Source organism: Gasterosteus aculeatus, chromosome 12 (genome assembly GCF_964276395.1).
Source record: "Gasterosteus aculeatus chromosome 12, fGasAcu3.hap1.1, whole genome shotgun sequence".
NCBI classification, from domain to species: Eukaryota; Metazoa; Chordata; class Actinopteri; order Perciformes; family Gasterosteidae; genus Gasterosteus; species Gasterosteus aculeatus.
In genome coordinates this window covers 12281865-12308430 of record NC_135700.1, presented here as the reverse complement: position 1 = coordinate 12308430, position 26566 = coordinate 12281865, and the positions used below count along the sequence as shown (strand labels likewise).

Sequence of the window (26566 nt, the reverse complement as noted above, 5' to 3'; positions counted from 1 at the left end):
CCAGAGCACACAAGCCTTGTATTAGACGCCAGTCGCCCCTACGGAGCATGCGTGACACAAGGAGGATTCCAATGTTTTAATCAATGACTTTTTATAGCGTTGATCTTATTTAAAAAGAAAGTCCACTTTTTGTAGAGTTAAGTTAAAGGCACAAGTCGGGGAGTGTAACCCTTTCCAATGCATTTACTTATTATAATAATAATAATAATAACTTAGGTTAGGTTAACTTAGGCATGATTAAGTTAGGTATGATTATATATATATATATATATATATATATATATATATATATTGTTAAAACTACTGAGCTGACAATGAAGTGATCGAGTACCAAGTTAAAGTTATTACAGCATGTGTCTCGGCTCGGTTCAACTTCTTTTCTCACAGCAGTGTTTCTCTCTCTTACTCTTACTAGTGGCCAATGAGAGAAATGTTTTGCCCTGACTATCATCAGGTCAATCTGTCCACTGTGCAACGATCCCAGTTTAAGGAACAATTAGGAAATCCCTTAATGAACTGTGGTTTGATGTGGGCTCTTTGTCCTGGCTACCCAGATACATGATCGAGGAGGAAGACGGGGCGATACGAAAGGGGCGGGCAGACCGGGGGAATGGCAACTGCTAGACAGGCATTGATTGCATTAATTGATATGCCAATATGTAAGCTTGTTACATCCACCATTGCTTAGGATGATGGCTAACAGGTCCGACTGATCAATGCAACCAATAAAGGCTTCATCCATTAATGAGCAATGTGGTAATTAATGTTATCCCTAAACCAATTACCTCAGGCAGTGCATCTACAAGAAAGTGCAGCAAATAGTCCGATCCGGTTATCTCTGTTACTACTACTTACTAGCCATTGTGTCATGCTGCCTCTTAACTGCTGTGTGAGTTTGAATGGCTGTAAGGTTCGTCTACCAGTCCATCCACAGCCTCCCGTTAGGATTGTAGAGCTGAAATGTGGTTGTTTTTATGGAGATTTATCTGAATCCTACATCCTATTTTTCTGAGAGGCTCTCTGCACACAGTCAGGGCAAGGTGTTGATGTTCATGCAACAAAACAATTAACCGAGAGCGGTGTACGAACTAACTAACTAACACGTTTCTTGACCAATAACTCCAGACCCATGTCATTATTGCACCTCTAATTATCACACTTGGCACGTATAGTTTAGTTGGCGGTGAAGGAGGCGTTTGTAGTCTGCGTGCTTTGCCTCAAAGGCCGGAATGTCTTGACAGTTGCAACAAAGACCAAGCCAGAGCAACCGAGCCAAGAAACATACAGCAACACGGCTCCCGCTGAGAGACACACTGTCTGTACATGGAAATTATAGGTTAGTAAATAGTTGCTTTTGTTTCACGTGTTCAAGAAAGACTTGTCTTACCTGGAGTTCATTACATCATTCATTGCTGAACAGTTCGACTCATCTGATCGTCTAATGTAAAGAAAACTGTGTTTTCTTCTTTTTTTTGTCCACGAATCTTCATAAGGAACGAAGAGGAAGTGGAATATAGTGTGACAGTTAGTGCATAACTTTAAGTCTGACTTTGGAAACAATAGGGTTATGTAAATGGATCAGGGCTCTACCTTCACGCCTTCCTCTGCCTGTTTACAGTAAATGCTGTTTACTCATTGAGCATTACATGTCCACTGCAGTTGGCTTCAATTAATTATGGAAGCTTGTCTGAAAAAAATTGTTTTATTTAGCTGTATAGGCCACAAGCATCACTTACATGTGTTAATTGTGTTGCATATTTTATAATTAAAACCTGAAAGGCGTTCATATATTAAAATATCTGGCCTTAAAGGGAAGAGCTGACTCTAATAGGTAAAAACAAATACCTACATTTACAAGTTAATTTTTCTACCCAAGTATATAACAGACTCGACAAAACAAAGTGTGAGATAATTACTTATTAGTTAGTACAAGCCTTTTACACCCAAACCCAAATCCAGTCTGTGTAATGGGTGTTGCAGACGTGCAGAAAGGCCCATCTGTCTCTCCGACCATTATCCGAAACCTTAATCGGGACTTACAGCATCGCAGGCTAAATAAACAGTAAGTAAGTTGTCTTGGGCAGAGGAACGTCAATGCCTGCAACTTGCTCAAGCCTTTGCTCTGAATGGTTCTGTATTGACCCCTCGGAACCCCCGAGAATTCCCTAATTGAAAATTAATATTGAATCGATGCTGCGGGCCATTTGCATATTGATTATAAACATCCAGGAAGGCACCAAGTATGTCTTGGATCGATAGAGCCCTTCTGCAGCAGGCCGAGTGCACTACATCACATGGCAGCTGCCTGCTCCTGAGGTTAATGACTGCTGCTTGTTAAAGAGCTCTTGTCAGGTAGAATCCAGCCGCAGGGTCTTTCTGCCAAAGTTGGCAGCAGGTGAACTATGGCGGGAGGAAAAGGAGGTACAGATGGAGAGGACGAAGGGGAAAGCCTTTAGATTTTAAGCTTTAAAGGTTACAAGTTTGTGTCTGCATTAGGTGTGTTAGTGACCTCAAGCATCATTGTTGCTTCTTATCAACCTTAGTTTTTTTACCCATTTTTTGTACTTTGGATTTATGCCTTAGAATACAGCTTTTACTACAGGTTTTAATGAAGTTTTGACCTCTTCATACTTTTCCCTTCTCCATGCTCTTTGGAAGTGGGGAAAGTTCAGCCAGAGGCCTCCACCGAGCGTTGGCACCCTAACATTAAACCCTGACCTCTCCGTATCACAGACCATAAATACTACAACCGTGTGTCTGCTCTGCTATACGTGTTTGTAAGGAGGTGCGTATGGGGGAGGATGAAGAAGGTAGGCTGATCAAAGACAACATTTCCAGCCCTGAAGGAAGTGAAAACAATAATAGGTAAAACGAAAAGACCGTTCTACAATTTGGAATGAAGTTTTCATTGCGTCACAAGACATTGGTTTGATTCTGTGAATCTACGGGAGACCGCAGACCTGGTGTGAAACGCATGTGAAGGCAGCTTATCCGCCAGTATATGAAAGACAAGGTCTTGCATTAATGCCCCTGTGCAGACTTTGTCCATTCCCACCCCCCACCCCCTCTACCCTCCACCCCAATGCACACCCTGCACTGGGAGCCAGGGTCTGGGAGTGGAAAATGGAGTGCTGGGCCCAGACAACCACGCTGCATCTGATTGCTTCATTACAGGCCCTTTCATTGACTTGGTTTGCACTGAACTGATGAACTGAGGCAGTGGACAAGAGCACATAATAGGAAGAAATGAATTCTTATCACAGCCTTCTCGGGAGGCCACTGGTCCTGGCTGCATGGAGCCAACAGAAGCCATGGCTGAGTGGGAAGGAGGGGGCCGTATTCAGGCCCGTTCATGAGCCAGATGCGAGATCTACTGAGAACACGAATGAGCTGTGGGATGTTGGATCGGTATACAAAGGGAGAGACCATGAATCCACAGAGACATATTTGTTGACAGCTTGTTTTAATGATTAGTTTGGTGATTAGTGTTTGCTCTCTCCTGGTAACTGACACCCATGGCATAATCTTTTTTTTTTTTTCAATTATTTATTCGGGCAGTCCTCCAGGGAAAGACATCTTCTCGTTAAAGTAGCTACTTTAGGCCCTGTAGCAGCACCCAAGCATCAACCTCTGAGATGAATAATTAATTTGGTACCTTAACGGGCTCTCCCCTTAACTCGCCAACCTCTGGCTAATGAGTGAGAAAGGACAATAACGGCACTATTATAAAAACAACAGCAACACTAACAACCACAGCCATGCATACAGTAGAAATGCGTGACGCGGAAAAGCACGGCACCAATTTAGCAGGCGGCTTGGTCTCCATAGGGGTATTTAATCCATGGCCCTGCTCTATCAAGGAGACGGACTCCACCACTCTGACCAACCTGTTTTGTTCCTACATGCGTAGTCAGCACTGCACTAAGGCGGCGGCGGGTAGAAAAAAACATGCGTTTTGCAATTGTTTTTGATGTAATCCCACATTAACATAAGCGTTTCCTGTAAAAGGAAAAGTTACCGTTTAAATTGTGCGATTTTGTGTCATCGCAATGTTCGACAAATGCGCATTAATTAAAAAGGAATTTAGTGGAATCTGCAGGGAAAGCCCATCGGGTACCACATGTACCTGCTAGTGCCTTCTCTCCCCTCTGCCTCCCGGCTTCCATCAAATCTCCCCCCTCCCCCTCCCGCTCATACCTGTTCACTTGGCACAAAATGGATGCTGCAGAGCCATTTAATTGGCCTCCTCCTCAAAATACAAGGGCATTAGAAATGTCTCTAATAATATCTCTTCCGCTACCAAGCTGTTCTTGGCGGTGTTTGGGAAGCATGTACTAAACTACTGTCTCGCTGCTCGCCGACATCAGGCAGAGTTGTCATCTCTAGGCCACAGTGATTGCTACTGAGGTGCCGTGGTTTGTTTGTTTTTTTTTCATTTTTTTTTTTTAAACGTGGGGTAAATGTCACAAGAGCGGCATAAGACGTACTCGCCCTTTCAGAATAGCCGCCCCACGTTTTAAGCCACATCATCAGTTCCATTTTGTTCCCTTGCCTGCCTTTCCTCCGCCTCTCCGGTGGCTGAGCCAACGATAACTGAGGAGCAGCCTGTGACTGTAATCACTCCAAGTCTCTTTCTCTGGGGAGCAGCACAGCGGGCAGCGCGGTTCCACCCCTTCAGGAGCTCCAGCAACACTTTCACAGTATTATGACATGTTCATGAAGAATCAGGCCATGACAAGGTTGCTTGTGTAGCGCACCAGCACATGCTTTTTAAACTCTATAGTAAATAACATTTACAGCAATACAAGGAACCGTCATGCAGGGTACTCTGTGTGTTATTGTCAGCCATTCTCAGGTAAAATGTAAAGTTGACAACAATTTGGCTTTCTGATTAGGCTCAGATTAATAAAAGCTGGAAAATAAATAAATAAATAAACGATGCGGCCAGATGTATGTGATAATGAAGTAATACATCTTAAAAAGTGAATAAAGGAGCAGCATCTCATTGCATGAGATAATTCTTTTTCAATATCCTTTTGAGGAAAATCACAATACTGCCAGCTGCAATCCTGTTTTAATAGTATGCAAAGAACAAAGTGTTATGTAAGGAAAACCGTAACAGTCACTTGAATATACATCAAGATGTGCTTTCGTTATCCAGGTCTGAAATAGACCACTTCACTCAAAAGAGTGAAAATTAAAGTCAAAGGAACAAGAGTACAACAGTGATGCATGATGCATAACCCAGATAAAGGTGCTGAACATGTTTGAATTTGAGAACTTAACATTGATCTATTCTGGTATTCTAGCTCACAAACTAAAATAATTAGTATTTTATTTACTTCCCAGTATTGATATTTTTTTTGTTTTTTTGTTTTGTTTGCTGTTTTGTTCGGTGTCTTCATACCTATTGTTGAAAGCAAAACATTAAGCTGGTTAAACGCTGGTTGATTATTTTCTACATAATTACAGTGGAAAACAACCTGCCCATTGAGCCTTTAATGGCAGTAACACACAAAGTAATTACCATTGCATTGCTGCTCACACTAAAAAATAAAGATGGTTTTAAAGTTAAAAGATCCTCTGCATTGTGTGGGGTCTTGTACAGACATCATGTACATCATTTGTAAGGACTAAATGTTGATCTGCTAGGAAGGCCTTGACACGCTGCGTCCTAAGTGTGTGTTTTTGGGACTGCTCTGCTGCCAGGGAGTCTGATAGGTCTTGAATTATTTATCTGTCGGCTGCCGGACGGTAGTCACGGCGACCTAGGCCCCGTAGTGGTTGTCTGGCGACATCTCCCTCCAGCAGTAGCCATTAGCGGAAAGGGGTAGGGGTGCTAATGAGCAGGGTGCAATGTGCACAGTTTTCTAACCCTTCGACCCTTCCTCACTCATAGACCCACACAGAATGAAGTGGAGCAAAGGATTTACCGGGATTCACAAGATCTCAGTGTAGACATTTTTAATTAGGGAAAAAACGAGGTTGGAAAATGGAAAGATTGACACAGAAAGATAGAAACAACCACCCGTTTTCCTATTAGGGGGAAATGTCAAGCGTGGTGGTGAAGCAATAGTCTGTGTGCATCCCTTTGTTGTCCTCTCTGACATTGAAGGCTAATTTTTCATGGTTGTTTGAACTGGAAAATGAAAGAGAGGTTTGCGATTATTTCCTATAAATGACAACACAATCACATTACGCTTCAGTACAAACACACAGAGGATATTGCCTTTTCATATTTCATGTGAAAGTAATGGATGGGCTATGCAAAGAGGAACAGAAAGTGAGACAAATGGTGAAAGAAAGCTCCCTGTGTTTGATTTGTATTAGAAACTGAATGGATAAAGGTAGCAAGATTTTTTTTTTTTTTCCAATAAGTGGTAGCACTCGAGTGGATGTTTTAAAGTGCCTGTGCAATGTAATCATTGGATTCCTTTGGCAATTAGCTATGAGCAACCGGCCGGGGTGGTGCTTAAAGGCAAACTTGCCCAGTGTATCCATTGCTCTTTCTAACAGATAAATATGTATCCACAGTGCGGCCGTACATAAACTGTCTCCTGGTAAATCTGCACAAAATAAGCGTAAGAGCTGAATGCAATAAAAGAACAGCCCACCACCCTCGAGCTCTGCTCAACTATCTGAAAGTTAGCCGGCTGTTAGACACACATCAATAATACCCTACATTTTGAACAAAATTGATTAGCAAAATCGGTATTCATAACCTTGTTGGATTCTGTTTTATCTGGGCGTACGCTTTCATAAACAAACATCTGGTTGAGCCCTGGGCTGTGATTAGAGACAGGGAGGCCAGATGACCATTGAGGAAAAGGGAAAACCTTTCGCACACTTTGGCGAGGTGCGCTGAGAAATGTGTTTGTGTACTTTAAGTTCACAAAGATGGACGGACTGGCAGGAAAGCCTCTGGAGGCTGGACTCTTTCAAATAGGACCCATGTGGGAGCCGGGAGCCGGACTCCTGACACGCGCCAAGGTAGGCGCTACATACGTCCACCACGGCAGCATTGATTTTCTGAGCTAATACCTCCACAGGCAGATGGATGCACTACAAAGGTATGCAAATGGTGCATTCAATAAATCGACAGGCAGAGATCATTTTTTCCGACTGACTTTACTGGTCTGCAGTGCCTGAAAGGAGAGATAAACCGATAAGTACCTGTTAATGGACACACACACACACACACATACACAAGTGTGCACACTCAGACAAACATGGTAGCACCTGCCTGTACCTGGAAAAACCTAAATCAATAATAGAATTTCACAGAACACAACCGAAATCAAATCAAATAAATACTGGGGCTATCCCGCATCAGTATTTGATATGAAGGTAGTGTTTTGCTACCTTCATACATATAACATATTTGCTATATTTGTATTATTAAGGGTTTCTTTAAGAAAGGTCTTTGCTCTATATTGTGTGTATTAACAAAACAAATCGTGGGCATAGTCATCTTCAGTGAGCTTATTAGTCGGATATGAAGCAAAAGCTGCTGGGTGTATGTCATATATAATAGATGTGTGCTGTCTTGTTAAGCCCAGCAGGCTGTATGTGGCTATGTCTCTGCGGAGATGAGGCTCTGAAGCTCGCCGTACCTGGTAATTAAAGAGACTTCGTGGCAAAAGCCAAACATCAGGAGAGATGAGCTATGAACAAAAGAGCTGTGACAGTTTCAGGTTACGTGATTTTTGTGTCCCTTTTTCGCCAAATGAAAAATCAATACATTTTCCGGGTTATATATATTCAGAGTGTCCACCGTGCTTCCGCCCTGATGGAAAGAGGGGCGGGGGGCTGTGGGCCAGAGTGGGGGGAGTCGCCTGTTCGCCTGTCATAACTGTACCATCGCATTTTCCAACCCACTGGTGAATATTTCAGAGTTGATGTGATTGCCCTTCATGACAGCGGTGATGCTTTTTTTTTTTTCCTCCTCTCTTTTCAGACAACCCTTCAGCCACCCCCACACTCCCGTCCACACACCCCAGTTCTGTTTTGTCCCTTTGAATAGCCGCAAATAGGTGAAGGCATTGTAGTGTGAGCTGGAGGAAAAGGGAAAAAAAAGATGCATTAATAAAAGGCGGTTGATTTAAGAGGAGGCAGCATAGATGCATGCGGGTTGGGGGGGTTGGAGGGGGCGGGCGCAGAGTGACTCTTTGTGCTGGACGATGTCCCTCAGGCAGAGTAGATGGAAAGCGCGGCCCAGTGATGTTTTTGCCCCATATCCAGGCTTTTAGTCCACAATCCTGGCAGGCAAAAGTACAGCCTGCATCTTCCATTGTGGACATAATATGTACTAGCAAGTGGTCATCATCTTGGGCATTCAAGGAAGTCACATTGTGTGTGTGTGTGTGTGTGTGTGTGTGTGTGTGTGTGTGTGTCTGCTGGAACAGAAGAGTGAGCAGTCCCTGAATGCTCACTCCCTGTGTAGCCACATTAACCTAGATCCTCCTCTCCTTCATCACTCAAGTAAAACACAAAGAGAAAAGAACTGGAGCGGCACTCGCTTTATCCACTATTTTGCGATGTATCTAAACATGCCATTATCTCAAGAGGTATTTCTAATTAGAATGATTTCCCATGAGATGACACATTAGGGAATGCATTTTGTGCATTACATGGTGCTTAATAACAGCTTCTAACTTATTAAGTATGAAAGCACAAAAAGCGACAAAATCATGTATTTTCTATAAAAGAATACATGACTTCTACGTCTCCACATTACTCCGTGTGCTCCGAATGTGTTGAGTGTCCTTTTAAAGTTGTCAGTGACTTTGAAAGGCAAGGAGGATCAAATTAAGTGTTGTGTGGAAGACCTATGGGGCTGGTCTGATGAGCAGGCACCACCTGGAGAGCCGTGGAGGAGGGGAAGCCTCCACATTGTTCTAAGGCAGTGTGAGCCGTCACTGCTGTTTGTGATTAACTTGCCGTTTAAAGTTTTTTAGTTATTAGCCGCCCCAACCTCATACCCCTCCTCCATCTCCTGCACCGCCTCCTCCGCTCCCCCTCGTGCCCTGAGCCTCATGGAGACACAAAGTATTCATTCACATTTAGATCCCGAGGTCACAGCAGGGCCAGCAGGGAGAGGCCAGCGATTCCCCCCATAGACAGGTCAGGAATCTAACACGTTACTCCGACCAGCAGCAGTGAGGTAGCCTACTCTTGTTTATTTTCAAAATGTGAAAGTGTGCAGGGGAGGGGGAGCAAGAGCAGTGAGAAGACTACAGAGGAGGATACACTTTCATTTGGTGTGTGTGTGTTTGTGTTTTGCTGGTCTTGTGATGTATGCATTTTTGGACATTTTACAACGTTGATTGTCATGTGCAACATGAGTGTATTTTACCACACTTTCATTTTAAATATTACGGTTTACTTTTTTAAATGTATCTTAAGCTCATGAATACGTCTAGCTAAAATAATACATCTGGTATTAATAACACATTGATAACAATTAATATGTACTTTAAAAAGCATGTATCCCAACATACAATGTGGCCGCATTCTAAAAAGATTTTTTAGTGGTGGTTTCATTGTTGATGCTAACGTGTTGGGGTTTTGCGTTTTTTTTATGAAAGGCAGCTTATGAGGGCAGAGGAAGCTTGTGTGAGTGAGTGAGTGTGTGTGTGTGTGTGTGGGGCAGAGGGAGGGGGTGGGGGGGTTCTTAGGGGTCGTAGTGTTTTCCTGTGTGTTGTGCTTTAGAAGGAGGTTCTTGTGTCTGGGGCGCAGAGGTGCTGATATGAGGAGCGTATGATGCATGAAAGCCCTCAGCATGGGTCCTGTGTCTCATTGTCCCATCGTACCCTCCTGTCACTTTCATTTTGCACCCTCTAGACCAGAGTCAGGCCAACTTTTATGTAAGTAAGGGTGCAAGGGGGGGGGGGGGAGGTGGGGGCAAAAGGGGATTTAAAAAAAAAAAAACTAGGGGAGATAGAGTCTGTGAAGTGTGAAATAAGATTGGCTTTTATCCGACAGTGCAGCGTTCAAGAAAAGGAAGCTGTCCGGCCCTGAATAAAGCGCGAGGAAGCGCACCTCTCTTGATTTCCAGTCCGCTCCTGTGAAACCCGGTTGAAATGATAACAACAGCCTCAATAATCATAATGAGAGTAATGAGAGCTTAGACACACAGGAGCCCAGAGAGAGAGAAGCAGAGCTCAGCCCTACTCGAGAGCCGGGGAAAAAAAAGCTCAGCCCCCGCTCAGCTGGTTCTCCAGGACTTTCCAAAGCCAAGAGAGACAGACAAGACAGCGTTGTTTACTGAGATACCATATGCAACGAAAAAGAGCACAGTGCCACCGCTGGTTGAGGAAGACCGGAGCCATTCCCAGGTAGGACTGGAATTCTGTGCTTTAAGAAGGGAAGTTATCATCATAGCAGTGTATTCTGCTGAGGCCAAGCATGGAGGAGGAGCCTGACCTAGTGAAAGATATCCAGAGTGACGATTATTACTCGCTTCTGCTCTTCTCTACAGTCTGGGAAGGAATACTGGAAAGTGCAGTGGTTACTATCAATTATTTATTAGGCCGTTTGTGCTTGTCAGTCTGATTAGCATTAGTGTAATCACTGCTCTTCAGGGGAAAGGAAGGCTGCTCTCTCGGATCTGAAGGTAATCTTGGCGTTTTCAGTGTCTCATCTTCACCGGACGGCTCTTGCATAGCATCTGCTTTTGTCATCACCACGCATTTCTCCCCCCCCCCTCCCCCTTCCCAGCGTTTCTCTGAGCCCCTTCCCCCAGCACCTCATACATGTGTGTGGGCAAGATCCTCTCTCACAGCTTGTATAGAGTGACACCTATGGGTCTGATTAAGCATCTGCATCCACTGGCAAAAACACAAGAGCCAAGTGAGTGAGTGTGTGTGTGTGTGTGTGTGTGTGCGCGTGTGCGTGTGTGTGTGCGTGTGTGAGTGTGCCTGTCAGTGTGTGGGTACCTCTGTGCGTGTCTTTGTGGGTGATGTTGGATCAGAGAGCCTGTGGACTGTCCCCACTGAGTGAATGGCAGAGTAAAGCTGATATTTATATGCTCAGAACAGATGAGTGTAATCTCTGTGTCGGCGACGGGCTTATTCAGCTTGCATGATTAGATTAATGGAACTGTTTCATATTATTGTATTAGGATGGTTAATGAAGACAATTAATTAGAAGACAACCTTCGGGCTATTGTCCTTAACATCTCTCAGATTTGGGTTAGAAATGGCCTGCTGCCATAGCTTTGAGTGTTTCTCCTCATCTATTTTCAGAGTTAATCTTTGGCTACAGTTTTAGTGTCTCTTTCATTTGTATCCCACTCTTAGGCTACTCATGACCTTTCATTAATTATGGTCGGCCTGGCTTTAATCATTCTGTAATACCGTTGGAGATGAGATGAGGAATCGGCAAAGCCATTTGCCGCTCAAAGACGCAGCGCTGCTCCTGGAATTAAATGTCTGCATTTCTGCATAAATTATGGACGATATTCTGTGTTGTGTGTGCTAAAAGTGTCATATACGTTAATTAAACATCTAAGTAAAGAAGTCAAGGATAAAATATCATGGCACATGTGAGCATGTACAGCATGCAGGAAGCTGGGGGATGCGTACAGGGAAGATGTACAGAATTAGAATGTTGGCTGCCTATCACAGCAGTGTTTAAGCACAGCGAATGTTTTAATATGTAGGTGGGGAATTAGTCTCACATTAAGTGTCACGTAGCTAAGAAATGACACCTAGCTCCATTTTTTTTATGAGGTGAAAAATGTACCTGGGGATTATTTTGTAATCTGAGCACCTATGCAGCTGTACAGTATCCTAATTCTCACAGAGTTGTGGATATTTATGCAAGCAGGAGTTAGATGGGATTTTGGGACTCAGTAGGAGGTCCCTGGGTTTCTTGGAATGTTTAACATCCGCCTCGCCAGCATGGGATGGGCTGCACCGCATGGAAGTCATGGGTTGCCTTGGAAACATAATAGAAACCTGTTTTTTTAAAATGTATTCATGTGTGGTATTCAGAGAAAACCTAAATAAGCTTCTTTTTTTAAAAGAAGTCAGTCATCTCTTTTAAATATTTGTACTTAAACACGGGATCATTGGAGAGCAGGATTTTCTCAATAATGTGGAACGATAGAATACATGCATCGCTGCTCAGAAAGCTGTGTCCTACAGCACTTCTATCGGCATGCAGAAAACGGATGATATTGCTCCCGTCCTGCCAGTAATATGATACCATTAACTTTCATTGTTTTCAAACTGAACAGCCCCATTATGTAGCCATAGCATGTATTCAGTCAACCTTTGACAGGCAAGTTTGATATGTGCCTTTTAAAAAAAGCGAGCTGGTTGTAGACTGTTTGTGTTGTCTTTTTTTTTTTTTTTACGTAATATATGTTCATACATATGTAATATACTTACGTAAGGCATCTCTACTCTCACGTTTAGGAATAAACAGTTTCTGAATACGAGTAAGTCTTTAAACCATCAGGTCAGGGTTTAATGAGAAAAGCCACGTGGTTCCTTGTGGTTGTGTAAGTGTGTCTGTGATGATGGCGCACACCAGCGTTTGAGAACACAACAACGTAGCTATGCAATGTTTCACCGACGGGATAAACAGTGACTGTCGGGGATAATGTAACATCATAAAAGTGGTTTTGGCTGTGGGTAGTAATGTGGAGTGCTACGATAGGATGTGTCATGACTGCAGGGCTGAATACTTGAACAGGATATTTCACTAGCTGTTGTAGCATTGTCAATATATCAATAGCTCATAGAGTAGAGACCTGAGCATGAAAGCATTTTTAAAGGAGCATTTAAGTACATTTGCTGAGAATTAGCTGACTTGTGTAATAACTGATAGGGCCTATTGACTGCGGCCTAGTTTACTGTTGTCAAATCAATGCTGTTGCATGCAGGTCCCACTAGTTTTAAACAAACTTAACAGGCAAAGGGGATGTTGAGGGGGCACTAGAGGGAAATAAACAAGATTGATGCTCTTTTTATTATCTGTTTTTGCTTTCTTTCCTCTGTGTGTTACTTACAAATGGCGTTATTGGATATCCATTGTTTGGACTTCAATGCTCCTAAATGGCCTGATATATCGAGCTGAGGCTTTTAAGGTGGTTACAGGGGAGTTCTGCTTTTGCCTTTGACTGGCCATACAAATAAAATAAATTGTGGTTGTGAAAGTTTTAGATATTTAGGATTTTCTCTTTTTGCAATAGTAAGTCAGGAGAAGTGAAATGAGGATTCTATTAGTAAGGAGGACAGGACATAATGAATATCTGTGTATATTTGTGAGAAAAAGTTCATTATTAAGGTATTACTTTTAAGCATAATGCTAAATTATTTTTCCATCTATTGAGACCAAATATGAGTTTGTTTTTTAAGTGTTCACAATAAGAAGCGGAAACTATACATTTGGGATTGTCTTGATTATATGAAGAAATACATTGGCTCTTAAAATAAAATAAGCATATTAATTAAAATAATGAAAGGAAAAAGATTTTTCAAAAAATATTTATAATACTAACAAACATTTACCAAAAATGTTCCCTAATGATATAACTCAGGTTTTATTATTCTTGTAAAAACAAATTTCCCATTGATGATAAAACTGCACAGGGCAGAGAGCAGATTGTGCACTCTTTGTCTGCCAGCCTTGCTACTGTGTGTCAGCATATGTAATTGTTGCAAGCTCCTATAGAAAAAAACGCTGCCGTCCCTTTAAGTGCTTCCACCAATTCTGATGGCGTGGTGATTTACATATCCCATCCTCCCTCCCCCTTCAGGAGAGCTGAGTGAGGATGTGGAGGCTGCTAGTGAGACCACCACAGACCAGGAGGACCAAACCAAAGACAGAGAAAGTGGGGGGGAGAAGGAGCTCATCAAAGGGACAGGTAAGGCCAATATTTACAACACACACATTTAGGAAACTACTCACAGGAAACATGTGACCCTGCATCTGAATAGTGCTGAACAACAGCAATGTTGTCTAATTTAAGTAAACCTATTTTAACAAAAGACTTAGAGCCTTCTAAAGCATTAAACACTCCCACTTTCATGCTGCAGGTTTCCAGGCACTAAACCACATCAGATACAGATGGAAACCATCAATTTAGATAACATGTTCAGGCAACATGTGACCCATGTTTTGTCTTTACTCAATAGGTGATGTGAAGAGAGGGGCCTGCATGTATAATTCCAGCTGAGCCATGTGTGTACACACATGTGGTAGCATTGTCCTTTTCTCAACTTTGCCACACACATACACACACACCCACAACTTACCTGTGTTTATTGTGATCAGATCATTGACAGGTACAGGTGGTATATATAAGCAGGGGGTTGGGCTTAGGGTAAGGGGAGGAGTTTTAGGCCTAAACAATCTTTGGGCTGAGGGTCTCAAAAGAAAGTCTTTATCAAATAGAATTAGGCTGTTTTTGCATGGTTCAGCAAGCATGTGGGTATTTTTTTCCCTTTCTGTTGGTTGGACCTTTAATGGAAATCACTACACCACATGGTGTAACAAGGTATAAACTTTGAGTTTTGGGATGAGTAGGGTCAGATTTAAAGGCTCTGTGTTGTTTTACCATTATTCATTTTGCAACGAAAGATGACATCACTGACTCACGTTAAGCTTCTCATAAGAATGTTGCACTGTAGTATTGTTAGCGGTACTCTAGAGAGAGAAGTACTTTTTGACAATTATTGAAAGAAGAACAGGGAACTCATTTAATAATACGGATTATCTGTGTGCAGCCAGTGGTCAAAATATTGTTTCCGTTGATTGCCAGAATTTGTAGAGCTACCAGTAAGCTGTGCTGCACGGTTAACTCCACGACACCGTCTCAAAGTTCAAGCAGAAATCTGAGATTTTGTCCCACACACTGACAGTGTACGTGCATAACAGCATCTAATCATAGATACAGCTTTTGCATACAGACTGTATACAGATATCTAAAACATCTGTGTAAATTAAATATAGTTTCATTTTCCCTTTTCATGCATAATTTACTTTGTACGCCTGTGTGTCGGCAGATAAGACATCTCCTATTCAATAGAAGAGAGTTCTGATAATGATGACTCTGAACGGTAATGCGCCTGGATAGATGCTTCTCACTTGACTTTGTGTGTTACTGCAGGATGTTTTGATTTACACTACTCAGGTTAAAAGCTGGAAAACAATTCAGACCTTTTGCATACCCAAGTTTTTCTTTTTTCTTTTTTTATAAAGTGTAGGGAGAAAAACTTCATCACAGTGTTTGAAGCGCAGCCTTTGTAAAATGTCTTTGATATTCGAACTTCTATTTTAAATGAGGCTGAGTTGTTTGTGCTCTTTGAAAGGGCGACACTCTTCTTTGATGGAAGAAATAATGATATGCATGCCTGACTGAATATGGCTAAAAGTATGTTTTAGCACATCAAAATAAAGCACTTTAAAAAGCATTAAAATGAGCTGGCCGATTAATAATTCACTCATACCTGTGGTGCACAGGAAGACGACTCCTCGCATTAGGATTCCTCCTTTTTGAAAGGCATGCAATTTGATACAAGCATATTCAGTTCCCTTCCTCCCCTCTGTCAGTCGCTAATCACCAAATAAGTGTGTTTCTGTGTTTTCACAAAGGAAATATGTGCTTGCATATGAAAAATTTACAGCTTCCCAGCAGCTTATTAGAAACGCTTAGTTAAAAATAGCATGTGCATTAGGGAACCAGGTCTGCGGTTGTGTTTGATGTGAGTGAAGAGGTGCGTGTGTAGGTTGGGGTGGTGGGTTCAAGGCTGTGTTGTCAGTGAATGGTTGACAGCTATAGTTTAATAGAAGGGTCCCTTTTTTAACTTCTTTTTATGCTTGGTCATTACAATACCCATGCAAAGCAAGTGCAGGAAAACACTGTGTGGGGGACCAAAGTCAGGAGGAACTTACAATACATTTGGTAAACAGACGAGCGCTTGTGATTATCTGAAAACTCTTCTACAGTAGGAACACAAAAGGCCTGTTCGAACACAGTGGATGAGCGTCATGGCCAACCTGCTATTTACCTGAAAGGGACCTGATCTCCCACTGTCTGAGGCTGAGCTGTTTCTAAGGTCCATCATTAGAACTGCTGAAGTATTCTCTTCTCATCGCTGTCATGTAGCTGTTGGATTAGAGCACAACATTGTACCTTTACAAATGACGGTTACTGTCAGACAGACAGCATTAGCGAACACAGAAGAAAGGCTTCCTCTTTTTTTAAAGACACTGTCGATCACATTTTTTCTCTCTTGTTCCACAGCTCCTCAGTATTCATTAGAATCATTTAGAGGTACATCAGTATTCAGCATGTCATCTCTTGAAAGATACCTTCATTATTCGTTTTTTTTTGTATTTATCTCAAAGATGATACATACATTTACATGTGCAGGCATTCAGACATATGTAAATGTCATATGCTCCCAACACTGTAAGCAATCTGGTGCATCTTTTCGTGATTATGCAGTTTATTATCATAAATATATATGCTGGGAGGGGAAAATACAAATCATCAGTTCAAGAAAGTATAAGTGGAATACTAAAATCTTAATGTATTTGGACAAAGACATTCACGTTGGCCGTATCTGCAATTTTATCATTCAGCATTATAAGTAATTCAAAGGGTCATTTTTATTTCTAGGTATGAATTATATATAAGTGGATAGCCACGCGGCTCTTTCCTCACTGTGGCAAAAAAGAGATTCTGCAAAGGAACAGGATCCTTCATTAAAGCAGGTGTATTTTTGAAGCAGCTGAATGTATAGCGATGCAGAAAAGCGGGTGGTGAGTGAGGGGAGATGGAAATTAGAGAGAGGAGGAAGGATGGAAATTGTTAAGATATTAGCAGACTTGGACACTTTGATTTGAAACATTTAACATAAATATCAGTGTCCATGCTGGACGACTTCTGAGTTAAATGGGCTTAAATGTTACTGTTGTTAAAGTGTGCATTAGTTTACATAGTTTTGTGTGCATTAATTAAAGGGGACTTCCGGCATTTGATTAACAACTGTTTTTGTATATTGTGGTATTTTTTGTGCCTCATTATGCTGGAGAACATTGTTTTTACCTCTCATGCTGGGCATGGTCCATAAACTCAAATAGGAGAAACCTCAATTTATATATAATTAAATCTTTATGCATTTCAGACTGAACAACTACAAAGGAGGGGTTGTTTGATTGCCATGCCAATATTTAGAGCATGTACTGTAGACCTTTTTTGAGATAATAATAGAGCTAGTGTAAAGAGATCGTAACAAATTGGGGTATTTCAAAACTAGACTTTCCATGCTTGCATTATAAACAATATGTTCCAAATCGTTCTTATGTGGCTCCTACAGGAATGTAGGATGTCACATAAACCAGATAAAAAGTGCTCAGTTGCCTTTTCCGAACAATTTTGATGAAAACTGTGTTTGTGCTTGCAACTCTGAGGTGTGTCCTGTCTGTGTCTTTTGGCTCTGCATGCACTTGAGGGTTTATATAAATGTACTTTAACATGTATGTATGCTCGTCTGGGTGTGTGTAAAGATGCCGAATTTAATCTGTTTAATGAACATGGTTATTAGCATCCTCTAGACCCAACACTGAGGCATTGCAGTCTGTCTGCATATATTTTAAGGTGCTCTACATTATCTCTGCCAAAACAAACCCACAAAATGTTATGGATTGTTCCCCATATAACAATGCAGACATGTAAATGTGATATTGGCTGTGGTTTATGGTTAGCTACAATCAAATGATTCAAGTTTATGTTATTGTTACTCTAAACTAGGAGACATTCAGTGGTGATTTGTTGTGGCTTTTACACCCTAAGTAGTACGAGAAATCAGGAGGCAGAGCAGTGGAAATGTTCATATTCATATCACGTCTTTTAAGTGTTTGTCATCCCTCAAATTGTAATTCATTTTGTCTTTGAAGATAATAGGCCATAGATTGTCCTTGTTTGTCAGCCAACTCAAAAGCTCAGTGTTTATGAGTTTTACCAGTGGGCAAGCACCAGTGCCGTGTCTTTGAGCGTCCTGTTAAGGTGAACGCCATGTCATCCTGTTCAATGCATTAGTGACACTTCTGCTAATTAATATCTCTTTTAATTTCTTCCAGAGTGATTGGCCTTCCTTGCAATCATGTCGTTATGCTGCATAACAGCTTTATACTGAACAGTTTAGTGTTTTGTAATTGCAATTTCATAAATATTACTTAATTATTTCAAAAGTAGTTTCAATATTGGCTTCTTAGTTCAAGGTTTTAGTTTTCCTCTATTTTTTCTCAGCAGAATAATTACTTGAGAATGTTCAAATGAAATGGAGCACTGGCCTTTGTTGCTCTGGTCTCTGGCACATACTACAAATGAAAATCCTTGATTGAAAAGGAAAAGGCAATATTCCTGTATTGTTAGCATTACATTAAAGGAGAAAAACTTGTATCACTGTGGGTTAAATCATCATAGGTTAGGATTTTAAATGAAATGAAGAGACTTTAGGTTCACTATACAGAGGAATTTTGGCTGAGCTGCAGTTTAAAATAATTGTCGGACTCTGGCTATTCTGGGAAAAACGACAGTAAAGTTATGCAGGCTTGCTGGCCCGGACGGACTGGATGATAGGTTACGTATTTTACAACAGCGGTCTGAAGCTGCCTTGGCGAGACTGGAACTGTGGTAATGAGGGGGCCGAGGTTCCGGTGATGTTGAGGACCCCGTGTCAGTCGGTAAATGGGGAATTCCCCTCTAAAACAGCAGTAATCCTCTTCCCATCCTACCCTTATTTACATATTGTTTACTGTAACTCGCATTTCACAGTATGGATAACCTCTCCCAAGGACAAAGCCGATTTATGGCAGCTGTGATAACACATTTTAATGGCGGATGACCTGTCGTGTCTAATTCGGCCGCTGCTGTGTCAGTCACTCTGTCCAGCAAGCATCTTTCTCCCCTTAAAAGCACAACAAGTCTGCGGTTGCTGCAGAGACCGGTACAGTGTGCTGACAGCCCCTTTGCTGCCTGAATAATACAGTCCAGATATGGAAGGTGAGACAAGGTGCCAAAGTCCAATTCACTTACGGGACTTGACAGCACAGAAGCCTCTGGTTTACGGAAAAGGGGCATGAATTAATGATCATCTAAATTGGCTCTTACGGTTTGTTTTTTTCTCCACTGCTGCCTTGCCTTTTGTGCTCTCAAACAAAAGTCCACCCTGTATATCTGTCAGATGAGGTTTGGTGTGGATGGGGGATCTGTGTCTAATGACCGGGCAGAAGAGGTCAGGTTAACAGACATTAAGGACACGGACAGAGGGGGACCCAGAAGGGGTCTCGGTGGACTACTTGGACAAGCATCAACAAACTAACCAACCACTGAGGTTTAGGTACTGTAGTGGACTGTCTATAAGTTTCTTCACAGTCATACAGTGATGACACGTTAACTTCAAGAAGAGCACATTCAGTGACAGAAATATTATATACGAAAGAGAACGAGAGATTTTCTTTGGAAAAAATCAACAACTTTCACACCTTTTTGTGATTTATATATTTCCTCTTCCAGATACCACCACCAGTATCAGATCAGACAGTTGAACAAGACCTCAGTAGATATTCTTCACATCCGCAGCAGATCTCACCTTTCTATTCTTTCTCGACAGCACATTCCTCCTCGGATAGTTGTACATCCTGCTCCATCAGCACCTAATTTTAGTCATTGGTTCGGATCTACTCGTATTGTAGATCCGTGTGTCTCACGCGTACAAATCTGTGCGTACTGTCCAATAAGAGTCAGACTGTGGAATGACAAAAATCTCGATTTCATTCCCAGATTCTTTTTGTTATGGTCATTATTTTTTCGTCAACCCTAACACAGAAAACAACAACTGATGTAGTAGTTGGATGTCATGGTGCCGGTGATGGTGTCAGGGTGTAGGGTTCTTAAGAGAAGGCGTTTGATCGGATTTATTGAGTTATAATTGGCCATGACAAGATAGTATGTCCAAGTAAGCCTCTCCAGCCCTCCATCTGCCCCCCATTCCCACCCCCATCTCTCTCTCTCTCTCTCTCTCTCTCTCTCTCTCTCTCGTCATGTCTTTCTCACACATTTACAAGGCACCTTCTGCGCTACAGCCAATTTGGGCCTCTTCTATAGCCACTCTTCAGTTTTTTAACCCATAGTGCTTATTGAGTATTTGTAGAAGTGAAATATACCTAAAATCAATTATGTTTATCCTCTTAATTTTGAGATTTCTTTACACCATCTCTCGATTACTCGATTAAGTAAATGAATTGAATGGCAATTGTGCATATTTTAGTTGGACGTGCTTTGCATGTTTCTTTCTATTTGTGCGCAAACATAATTCAGTTGGAAGTAAAGAGGAGGTGCTTAAAATGTTTATATTATATACGGTTACATATCCTTCCCTACTTTCCCTATGGCTTGTGATGACAAGTTAAGGGTTTCTTATGGTACGGCAAAAAAATTCATACGCATAGACCATTTTCTCCCAACTAACTCAATAGGCACGCTCCAAAAACAGATGACCGTCATTGTTTACCTCAAGAGAAGACCTCATGGGAAATAGGACTGAAGTGGAGTTTAGGAGGAGGAGGAATTGGTGAGGACAGTGCCATGACTGAGAGGTTAATGTCGGGGAATGGGAGGTTCCCTTTGTTTAACATTCCCTTTGTTTATTGGCGGATGTGTTTAATAGGATTGGCTGTGAATGGACCCTAATGGGGCCTCCCTGGCTGATCCCAATGTCTCTAGGAGATTCTGCAGGCTGCTCTGTCCAAAGCCAGGTCCCCCTCTGGGTAATCAGCTCAACTGCCCTCGTCCTGATTGAAGCTGACATTTTAATGTCTGGCGCAGAAGCGTGGTCAGCCCGGCTTAACCTGCCCGCCGACCAACCACCCCTCCTCTGCCAATGCCCTCTGTTCCCAATTTGCCCTTTTGGGACTGTAGGAATCAGGCCGAATTTAACTCTTTATAGGCTTGTTAGGGGTTAGCGATGCACTTGCTCAAGTTTCACATGGGATTATTTCCACTGGAGACACTGCCTGATGTCCCTGGAGCTCCTTTGCTGTGCTGAGTGGTCAACTTCTATGCTTTTCTGTGTGCCACCTCTAGTTTCCCTCTCTTTTTCTATAAAGTGGAGTGGTTTTAAATTTGGTTTGCAGAGGCTGCTGTGTTAGGCCCTGCTCTGCCGACATGATGTTTGGCTAATATCGGTGCTGTTTGTATTAAATGGATTAGCCATGTGATTCAGTTTGTGAGCTACAGTGAACCCCTTGCTGTATAGGTGACTGTACTGAAAATCCTTTCAAAGATTTATCAGCCACCCGACAACTGCTTGCACATGTCCATGTACAGCGCGCGGAAGCATGGTTGCATCCTGTGGATATGCCGCGGTATGACTAATCATCAATATGATGTCGTCTTTGAGCCCAATGGCGTGTTCTTATGTCTTAAACATCTTGAGTTAAATGAATGCTTGTTGACATATGCGACCTGGCTTTGAGAAAGTATTAAGATTTGCTCAAGGGCTTGAAGAGAGGTTTTCTAACCCTCTGTCCTTTTTTCCCTCTTTGTCACAGTTCACATGCACAGAACTACAACACACTGGCAACAAAAACTCTGCAGGCACAGCTTGATTTAATAATGTATTTTGAATCCGTTAAAAAAGGGCTTGACTACTTAAAATTAATTCAAATTTTAGGGATGCAAAACTGTGATTTTTCTTCTTTTTTTTATGAGGATGACAAGGACAGAATGTAGCTGAATGCACAAGACATGATGCTGGACTTTTTATTGTTATATTACTGTTAAAACAAACGAAACGTAATTACAGAAACCGGTTGGGTTTTAAAAAGAGTCTGATCTGGATCTCTTTACCCTGCTTGCTGTATGACGAGGTTGCAAGATGTTTATGTAACTTGTCTCAAGTTAAGAAACTCATGTGGACAGAAAATACGTGGTGAAACTTAAAGTTGCACCCTGTGGCAAATGAATATTTTCATTAGCGGTTTATGGTGTTGTATGATATCTTGACAAACTCGCATTGAAAGAGACGGCTCCCTTGCAGCAGCATGAGAAGACAAGCAAAACACTGTGTTTTTCTATGGAGAGACACGAGTTGGATAACAACACTTTCTCGGCCCAATTCCCATTAAATGCAGTTATATCACATTTGAGAAAGGCATTCCAAAGCCCTTCATCCACAGCGTTATTGATTGACCTGCTCTCAGGATGCCTAGTCCTTGCCTTGACACGTCTGCTCTCCTCTCTCCATCCCTCTGTTTTTTGTGCAGCAGTGCCGGGCCACTCGGAACGGCACCAGTCAGATTCCCCGACCCCCTCCAAAAGGCCGTCTTCGCGGTCAGAGACATCCGAGAGTCCACTCTCCTCAAAGCGTCCCAGGACAGCTGAGAAGAGCACTTCGGAGCAGGTGAGAGTTACAAACCACACAATTTTGATAACATCAACGTCTTCAGATGTTCTCGAAACTGTCTGGGAAAAAAAAAACCTCTTTGAAAACTCTCGCTAAAGGTTATCTCATCCTCAAAAGAAGGCCCTCATTATGAGACTGCAATTTACACACCAATTAAAAGAAGAAATGTAAAAATATACTTCTAATAATTTTTACTTAGTTATCCCACTGACTTTTATATTATGCAGGGTTTTTTTCCCCAAATGCACTCAAAAATATTTTCGCCTTTCTGCTGTAGTTTCACTGCTAATTGTGTATGAGGTGGAAAATCAATATAGTATTTGACAGATGAGAGCACTTTGAAGTAGGTGCCAAGGCTCAGTGGTGCTCGGTATTACACAGTTGTCTGTGATCAGAGGGATCTGCCTGCTGGAGGGAAGGGGGGTCCCAATCTTCCGCCTGATCTACAGCTCCTCTTCAAGCAGGCCGACTGTGCTCACCACATTCATTTCAACCCATTAAACCTTTGTGGATTTGTTTTTCCACCGTCTGCGTCCCTGTCTTTCCACCTTACAGATGTACCAGTGTCCCTACTGCAAGTTTACCAACACGGACCTGAATCGTCTCAGAATGCACGTGATGACGCAGCACTCTGTACAGCCCATGTTACGCTGCCCATTGTGCCAGGACACGCTCAACAACAAGATCCACCTGCAGTTCCACCTCACACACCTTCACAGTGTGGCTCCTGACTGTGTGGATAAGCTTATTGCCTCAGTAAGTCCTTTGTATTGTTTATTTTGATTGGTTATCGGTAGGTGGTAAGTTAAAAGTGTTAACTCCATTACCATTCTTTTATTTCTCGGCATGCGATGCTTTTCCATCATTTCCATTACCAACCTGCATATTTTAAGGTTAGCTGGCATGTTGTTGATAACTATGTATTCGATTCACAGTGTCAAGTACACATTTTTTATTCTGGTCAATAATTTCCATAGCTAAGAGATTGTATAAGTACCTCAGAAAATGCATTACCCATAGTTTATATAAGTCAGGGATTGCAGAGGAGGGAAAGCACAACACATACAACACATTAACAAATGTATGACCATGCTGTCAGGGTTAGATGTGTTGCATATGCAAAAGTTTGGACATACTTTCTACATCAACACCAATCTCAGATTTAATTCCCATTCCTCCCACCACTCCTTCCCATATTGTGTCATTATCTGCTCTCAGTTACATGAAGCTACAGCCAGTCAAAGTTGAGCTGTATAGGCGCAACATATTGTCGCTTTCACACATCACGGCAGTGAGATTGCAGACAATGGGTCAGGTCAAGGACCAGTGAAAGGAGTCAGCATTGCCAAGAAGATAGCTCCAAAACAATTCACCCTGCAGTGGCTTGAGCTGTGACAACACTCGCCATTCACGTCTTCCCTTCTCCAAATTGCCAACATTCAGTCCTTTATCAAACACAAAGAATACTGTTAATTGCGTTAGGCCTGCAGGCAATCCCATTGGCTCATTGAAAATAATTGGCCCCTTTTTAAGATTTATATTTTTCTCCTTTTTTCATTGTCTTAATTCGCCCATCATCAGTGAGCCTTTCTCCAGCTCTTTATAATCACGGCCATTTGGGGAGGGCAACTCATAATCTGTTTTTGTATTGTTTAATAATTTCAGGATGAAGTCTCTCAGCTGCCAGTCCGTTTATTATTACACTGACATACCGTGTCTTCGATCACCTGTGTTCTAGCCAAAACAAAGCTTTTCATGATGAAAATGTTGAAATAATTGTGACACAGACGAATAGAAATGTATTGAGCATATTCCCCGCTTCGCAATGGAAATGTCATCATTCGCTAAAAATCAGGTCTTTTAAAAAATGTCTTCTATTTTTGTATTTGTAGACAGCAACATATGAAAAGATGTCAATCTCCAAGTCCATTCCTTTGAGAAATGTCATGCAGGATTTCTTTGTGGTTGTAACCCAAATCATGTGGTTTTCGACTCGAGTCAGATTTATATTAGCTGTAGATGTACCGGGGCGGCGTTTACTATCGGCAATACTTAATATGCTTCCAATAATGCTGATCATGAGGAAATGCAATTGTATTTGCCCTTTTTTTCTTGTAACTCATAGAGCAAATATTGTAATATTCTCTGTTCTAAGGGGTGGAGCTAAATATCCTTCTGCGAAATCATGAGTCACACATAACTCTACTTGCTGCCTAGCCATCTTTAATGCCTATCCTGAAAGTAAATGGCACACACATTAGTATGTAGACGGCAGTATGTGTTTATCATACAGAGATAGTACTGAAGGGTTTGGCCCTGTGATAGAACGGAGGTAATATAACTCGCAATAAAGCTAGCGCCTTTTTATAACGGGTGATTGCAGATGGAAAGGTACTTTATCCTTTTCACATGTCTAAAGAGGACCGGCTAATTTATTCTGATATAGGTGACTTTTATTTCTTCCACCTTCGTCTTTAAACTCCCTCCTCTCCACCCCCCCACGCCGCCTGTCTCATATAGAGCAAATGTGTGTGTGTCTCACTCATTTTTTGTATGCTTGAGATAGGGGTAATAATTGTGCTTCATTAATTCTGAGTCTGGCTGGATGATAGCTGTTTTGAACTATGTTTGCCAATTAGGCGGTCCAAATTAAAAGTGACCTCGGGATACTCTGCTAATTGCCTAATGAAGTCGTTGTCTGGAAACAGACCACTTTATAATGTAAATCATTGCTTTTTGGTTTTGTGACTTTCGATGTTGGTTACATTAATTACCTCTTTTATTTTGAAGAGAACCAGAGGAGGAAAAAAAAACAAGGAAATGGCTGGGTGTTTTTTGTCATGTTTGAGGCCACACTAACCAAATAAAATCTGTGCTTTGGATGGCAATTGTTAACTGCTCTGCTTAACCCTTAAACTCCTCTTGCTTGTAGACAGTTCTGTTCCATTTGGATCTACCATGCAGATTATATGACATGCTAAAATCTGGAAAGAAAACTTAAACGAAGGTTCACCAGTGAAACAAAAGGGAAAAGGAGGGATATTGTGGTGGTATGAATTGAAATGCAGCATGTAGCGTAAAGCTGAATACTCAGTTTGTGAAGTCAAATGAAGGCGAAATAGACAGTGCCACATCTTCCAACCTCATCCAGTTTCAGTCGCTGATTATTGTTGAATAGGTAATGTTAATTAATGATTAGGGGTTGAACAAAGTTTAATAGAAAGAGATATATGAAGAAAGTTAGGAGGCAGAGGCAAGGATAAACAGAGGTTGCTGTCGTTCACACATGATTGACTCTAACCTTTAGAGATTAGCAAGTACCTGTTTTTTTATGTCCGTTTTAAATCAATACTTATTCATCCTTGAAATATTTGAATTAGCAAAGTAAAAAAGCTCTCACCTTAGTACCTTAGTATCAGCTTGTGACTGTCCTTTGACCACTATTTTATTAAAAACCAGTCTTATTTAGTATTATTTATTTTGAATTGGTAATCATAAGTCTACTAAAATTGTAGCTAAAGCTGATCTTTGAGATGTCTGGAATTTACCTGGTTTTCTCCTTTTTTACAGTATTCTTTTTTTCAAGATTTTTTTCATTAGTCTTATCTTATTCGTCCCCCCTCATAAATCTTTTAGCTGGCTGAGATATTGTATGACATGAGGTCCATCATCCTAATTGCGGCAGCAGAAATAGGCACACGCTAAAGCACAGGACTGTGAAACATTCACGTATGTAAGTGACGTTTCGAACTAATGCTCTTTAAGCTCGGCGAGCTCTCTAATTTCTCTAAACCGCTTCTTGGTAGCTGCTTTGTGTATCTACCTACTTGTGTCTGTAGTTTTCTTGCCATTTATTAAACAATAATATTAAAAATAAAATAAACTTCAGCGTAATTATTCACACTGGAATTTCTTTGTGCTTTGTTTTTCCAGGTAACAGCGTCTGAAGTACTGCCAGCAAGCATGTTCATACCTGTGCCCAGTCCAGACACGGAGTCCCCGGGCACCCCTCATGCTACAGCCAACTCGAACTCTGAAGATACAAAGAAGCAAGCTGGTTAGTATCAGACTCTTAGGGATCTCAGGGTTACTTGATGGTATATTATGTGTTATGTACAAATAACTTCTAAATGTGTACT

The 26566-nt window shown here is 41.6% G+C and overlaps 1 protein-coding gene across 7 annotated transcripts in view; it reads left to right on the top strand.

The window, feature by feature from the left end:
- Positions 1 to 26566, top strand: part of zfhx3b (zinc finger homeobox 3b) — a 187403-nt gene that overhangs the window by 148027 nt on the left and 12810 nt on the right. For 2 of the 7 annotated variants that reach the window (XM_078084817.1, XM_040195275.2), the window contains 4 exons: positions 13769 to 13876; positions 22291 to 22424; positions 22983 to 23183; positions 26361 to 26484. In XM_078084817.1, the coding sequence (XP_077940943.1) occupies positions 13769 to 13876; positions 22291 to 22424; positions 22983 to 23183; positions 26361 to 26484 (567 nt within the window). Of the gene's footprint in view, positions 1 to 6888; positions 6991 to 13768; positions 13877 to 22287; positions 22425 to 22982; positions 23184 to 26360; positions 26485 to 26566 lie in introns of all 7 variants that reach the window. The other 5 variants (XM_078084816.1, XM_078084815.1, XM_078084814.1 and 2 more) reach the window with 4 other exon arrangements.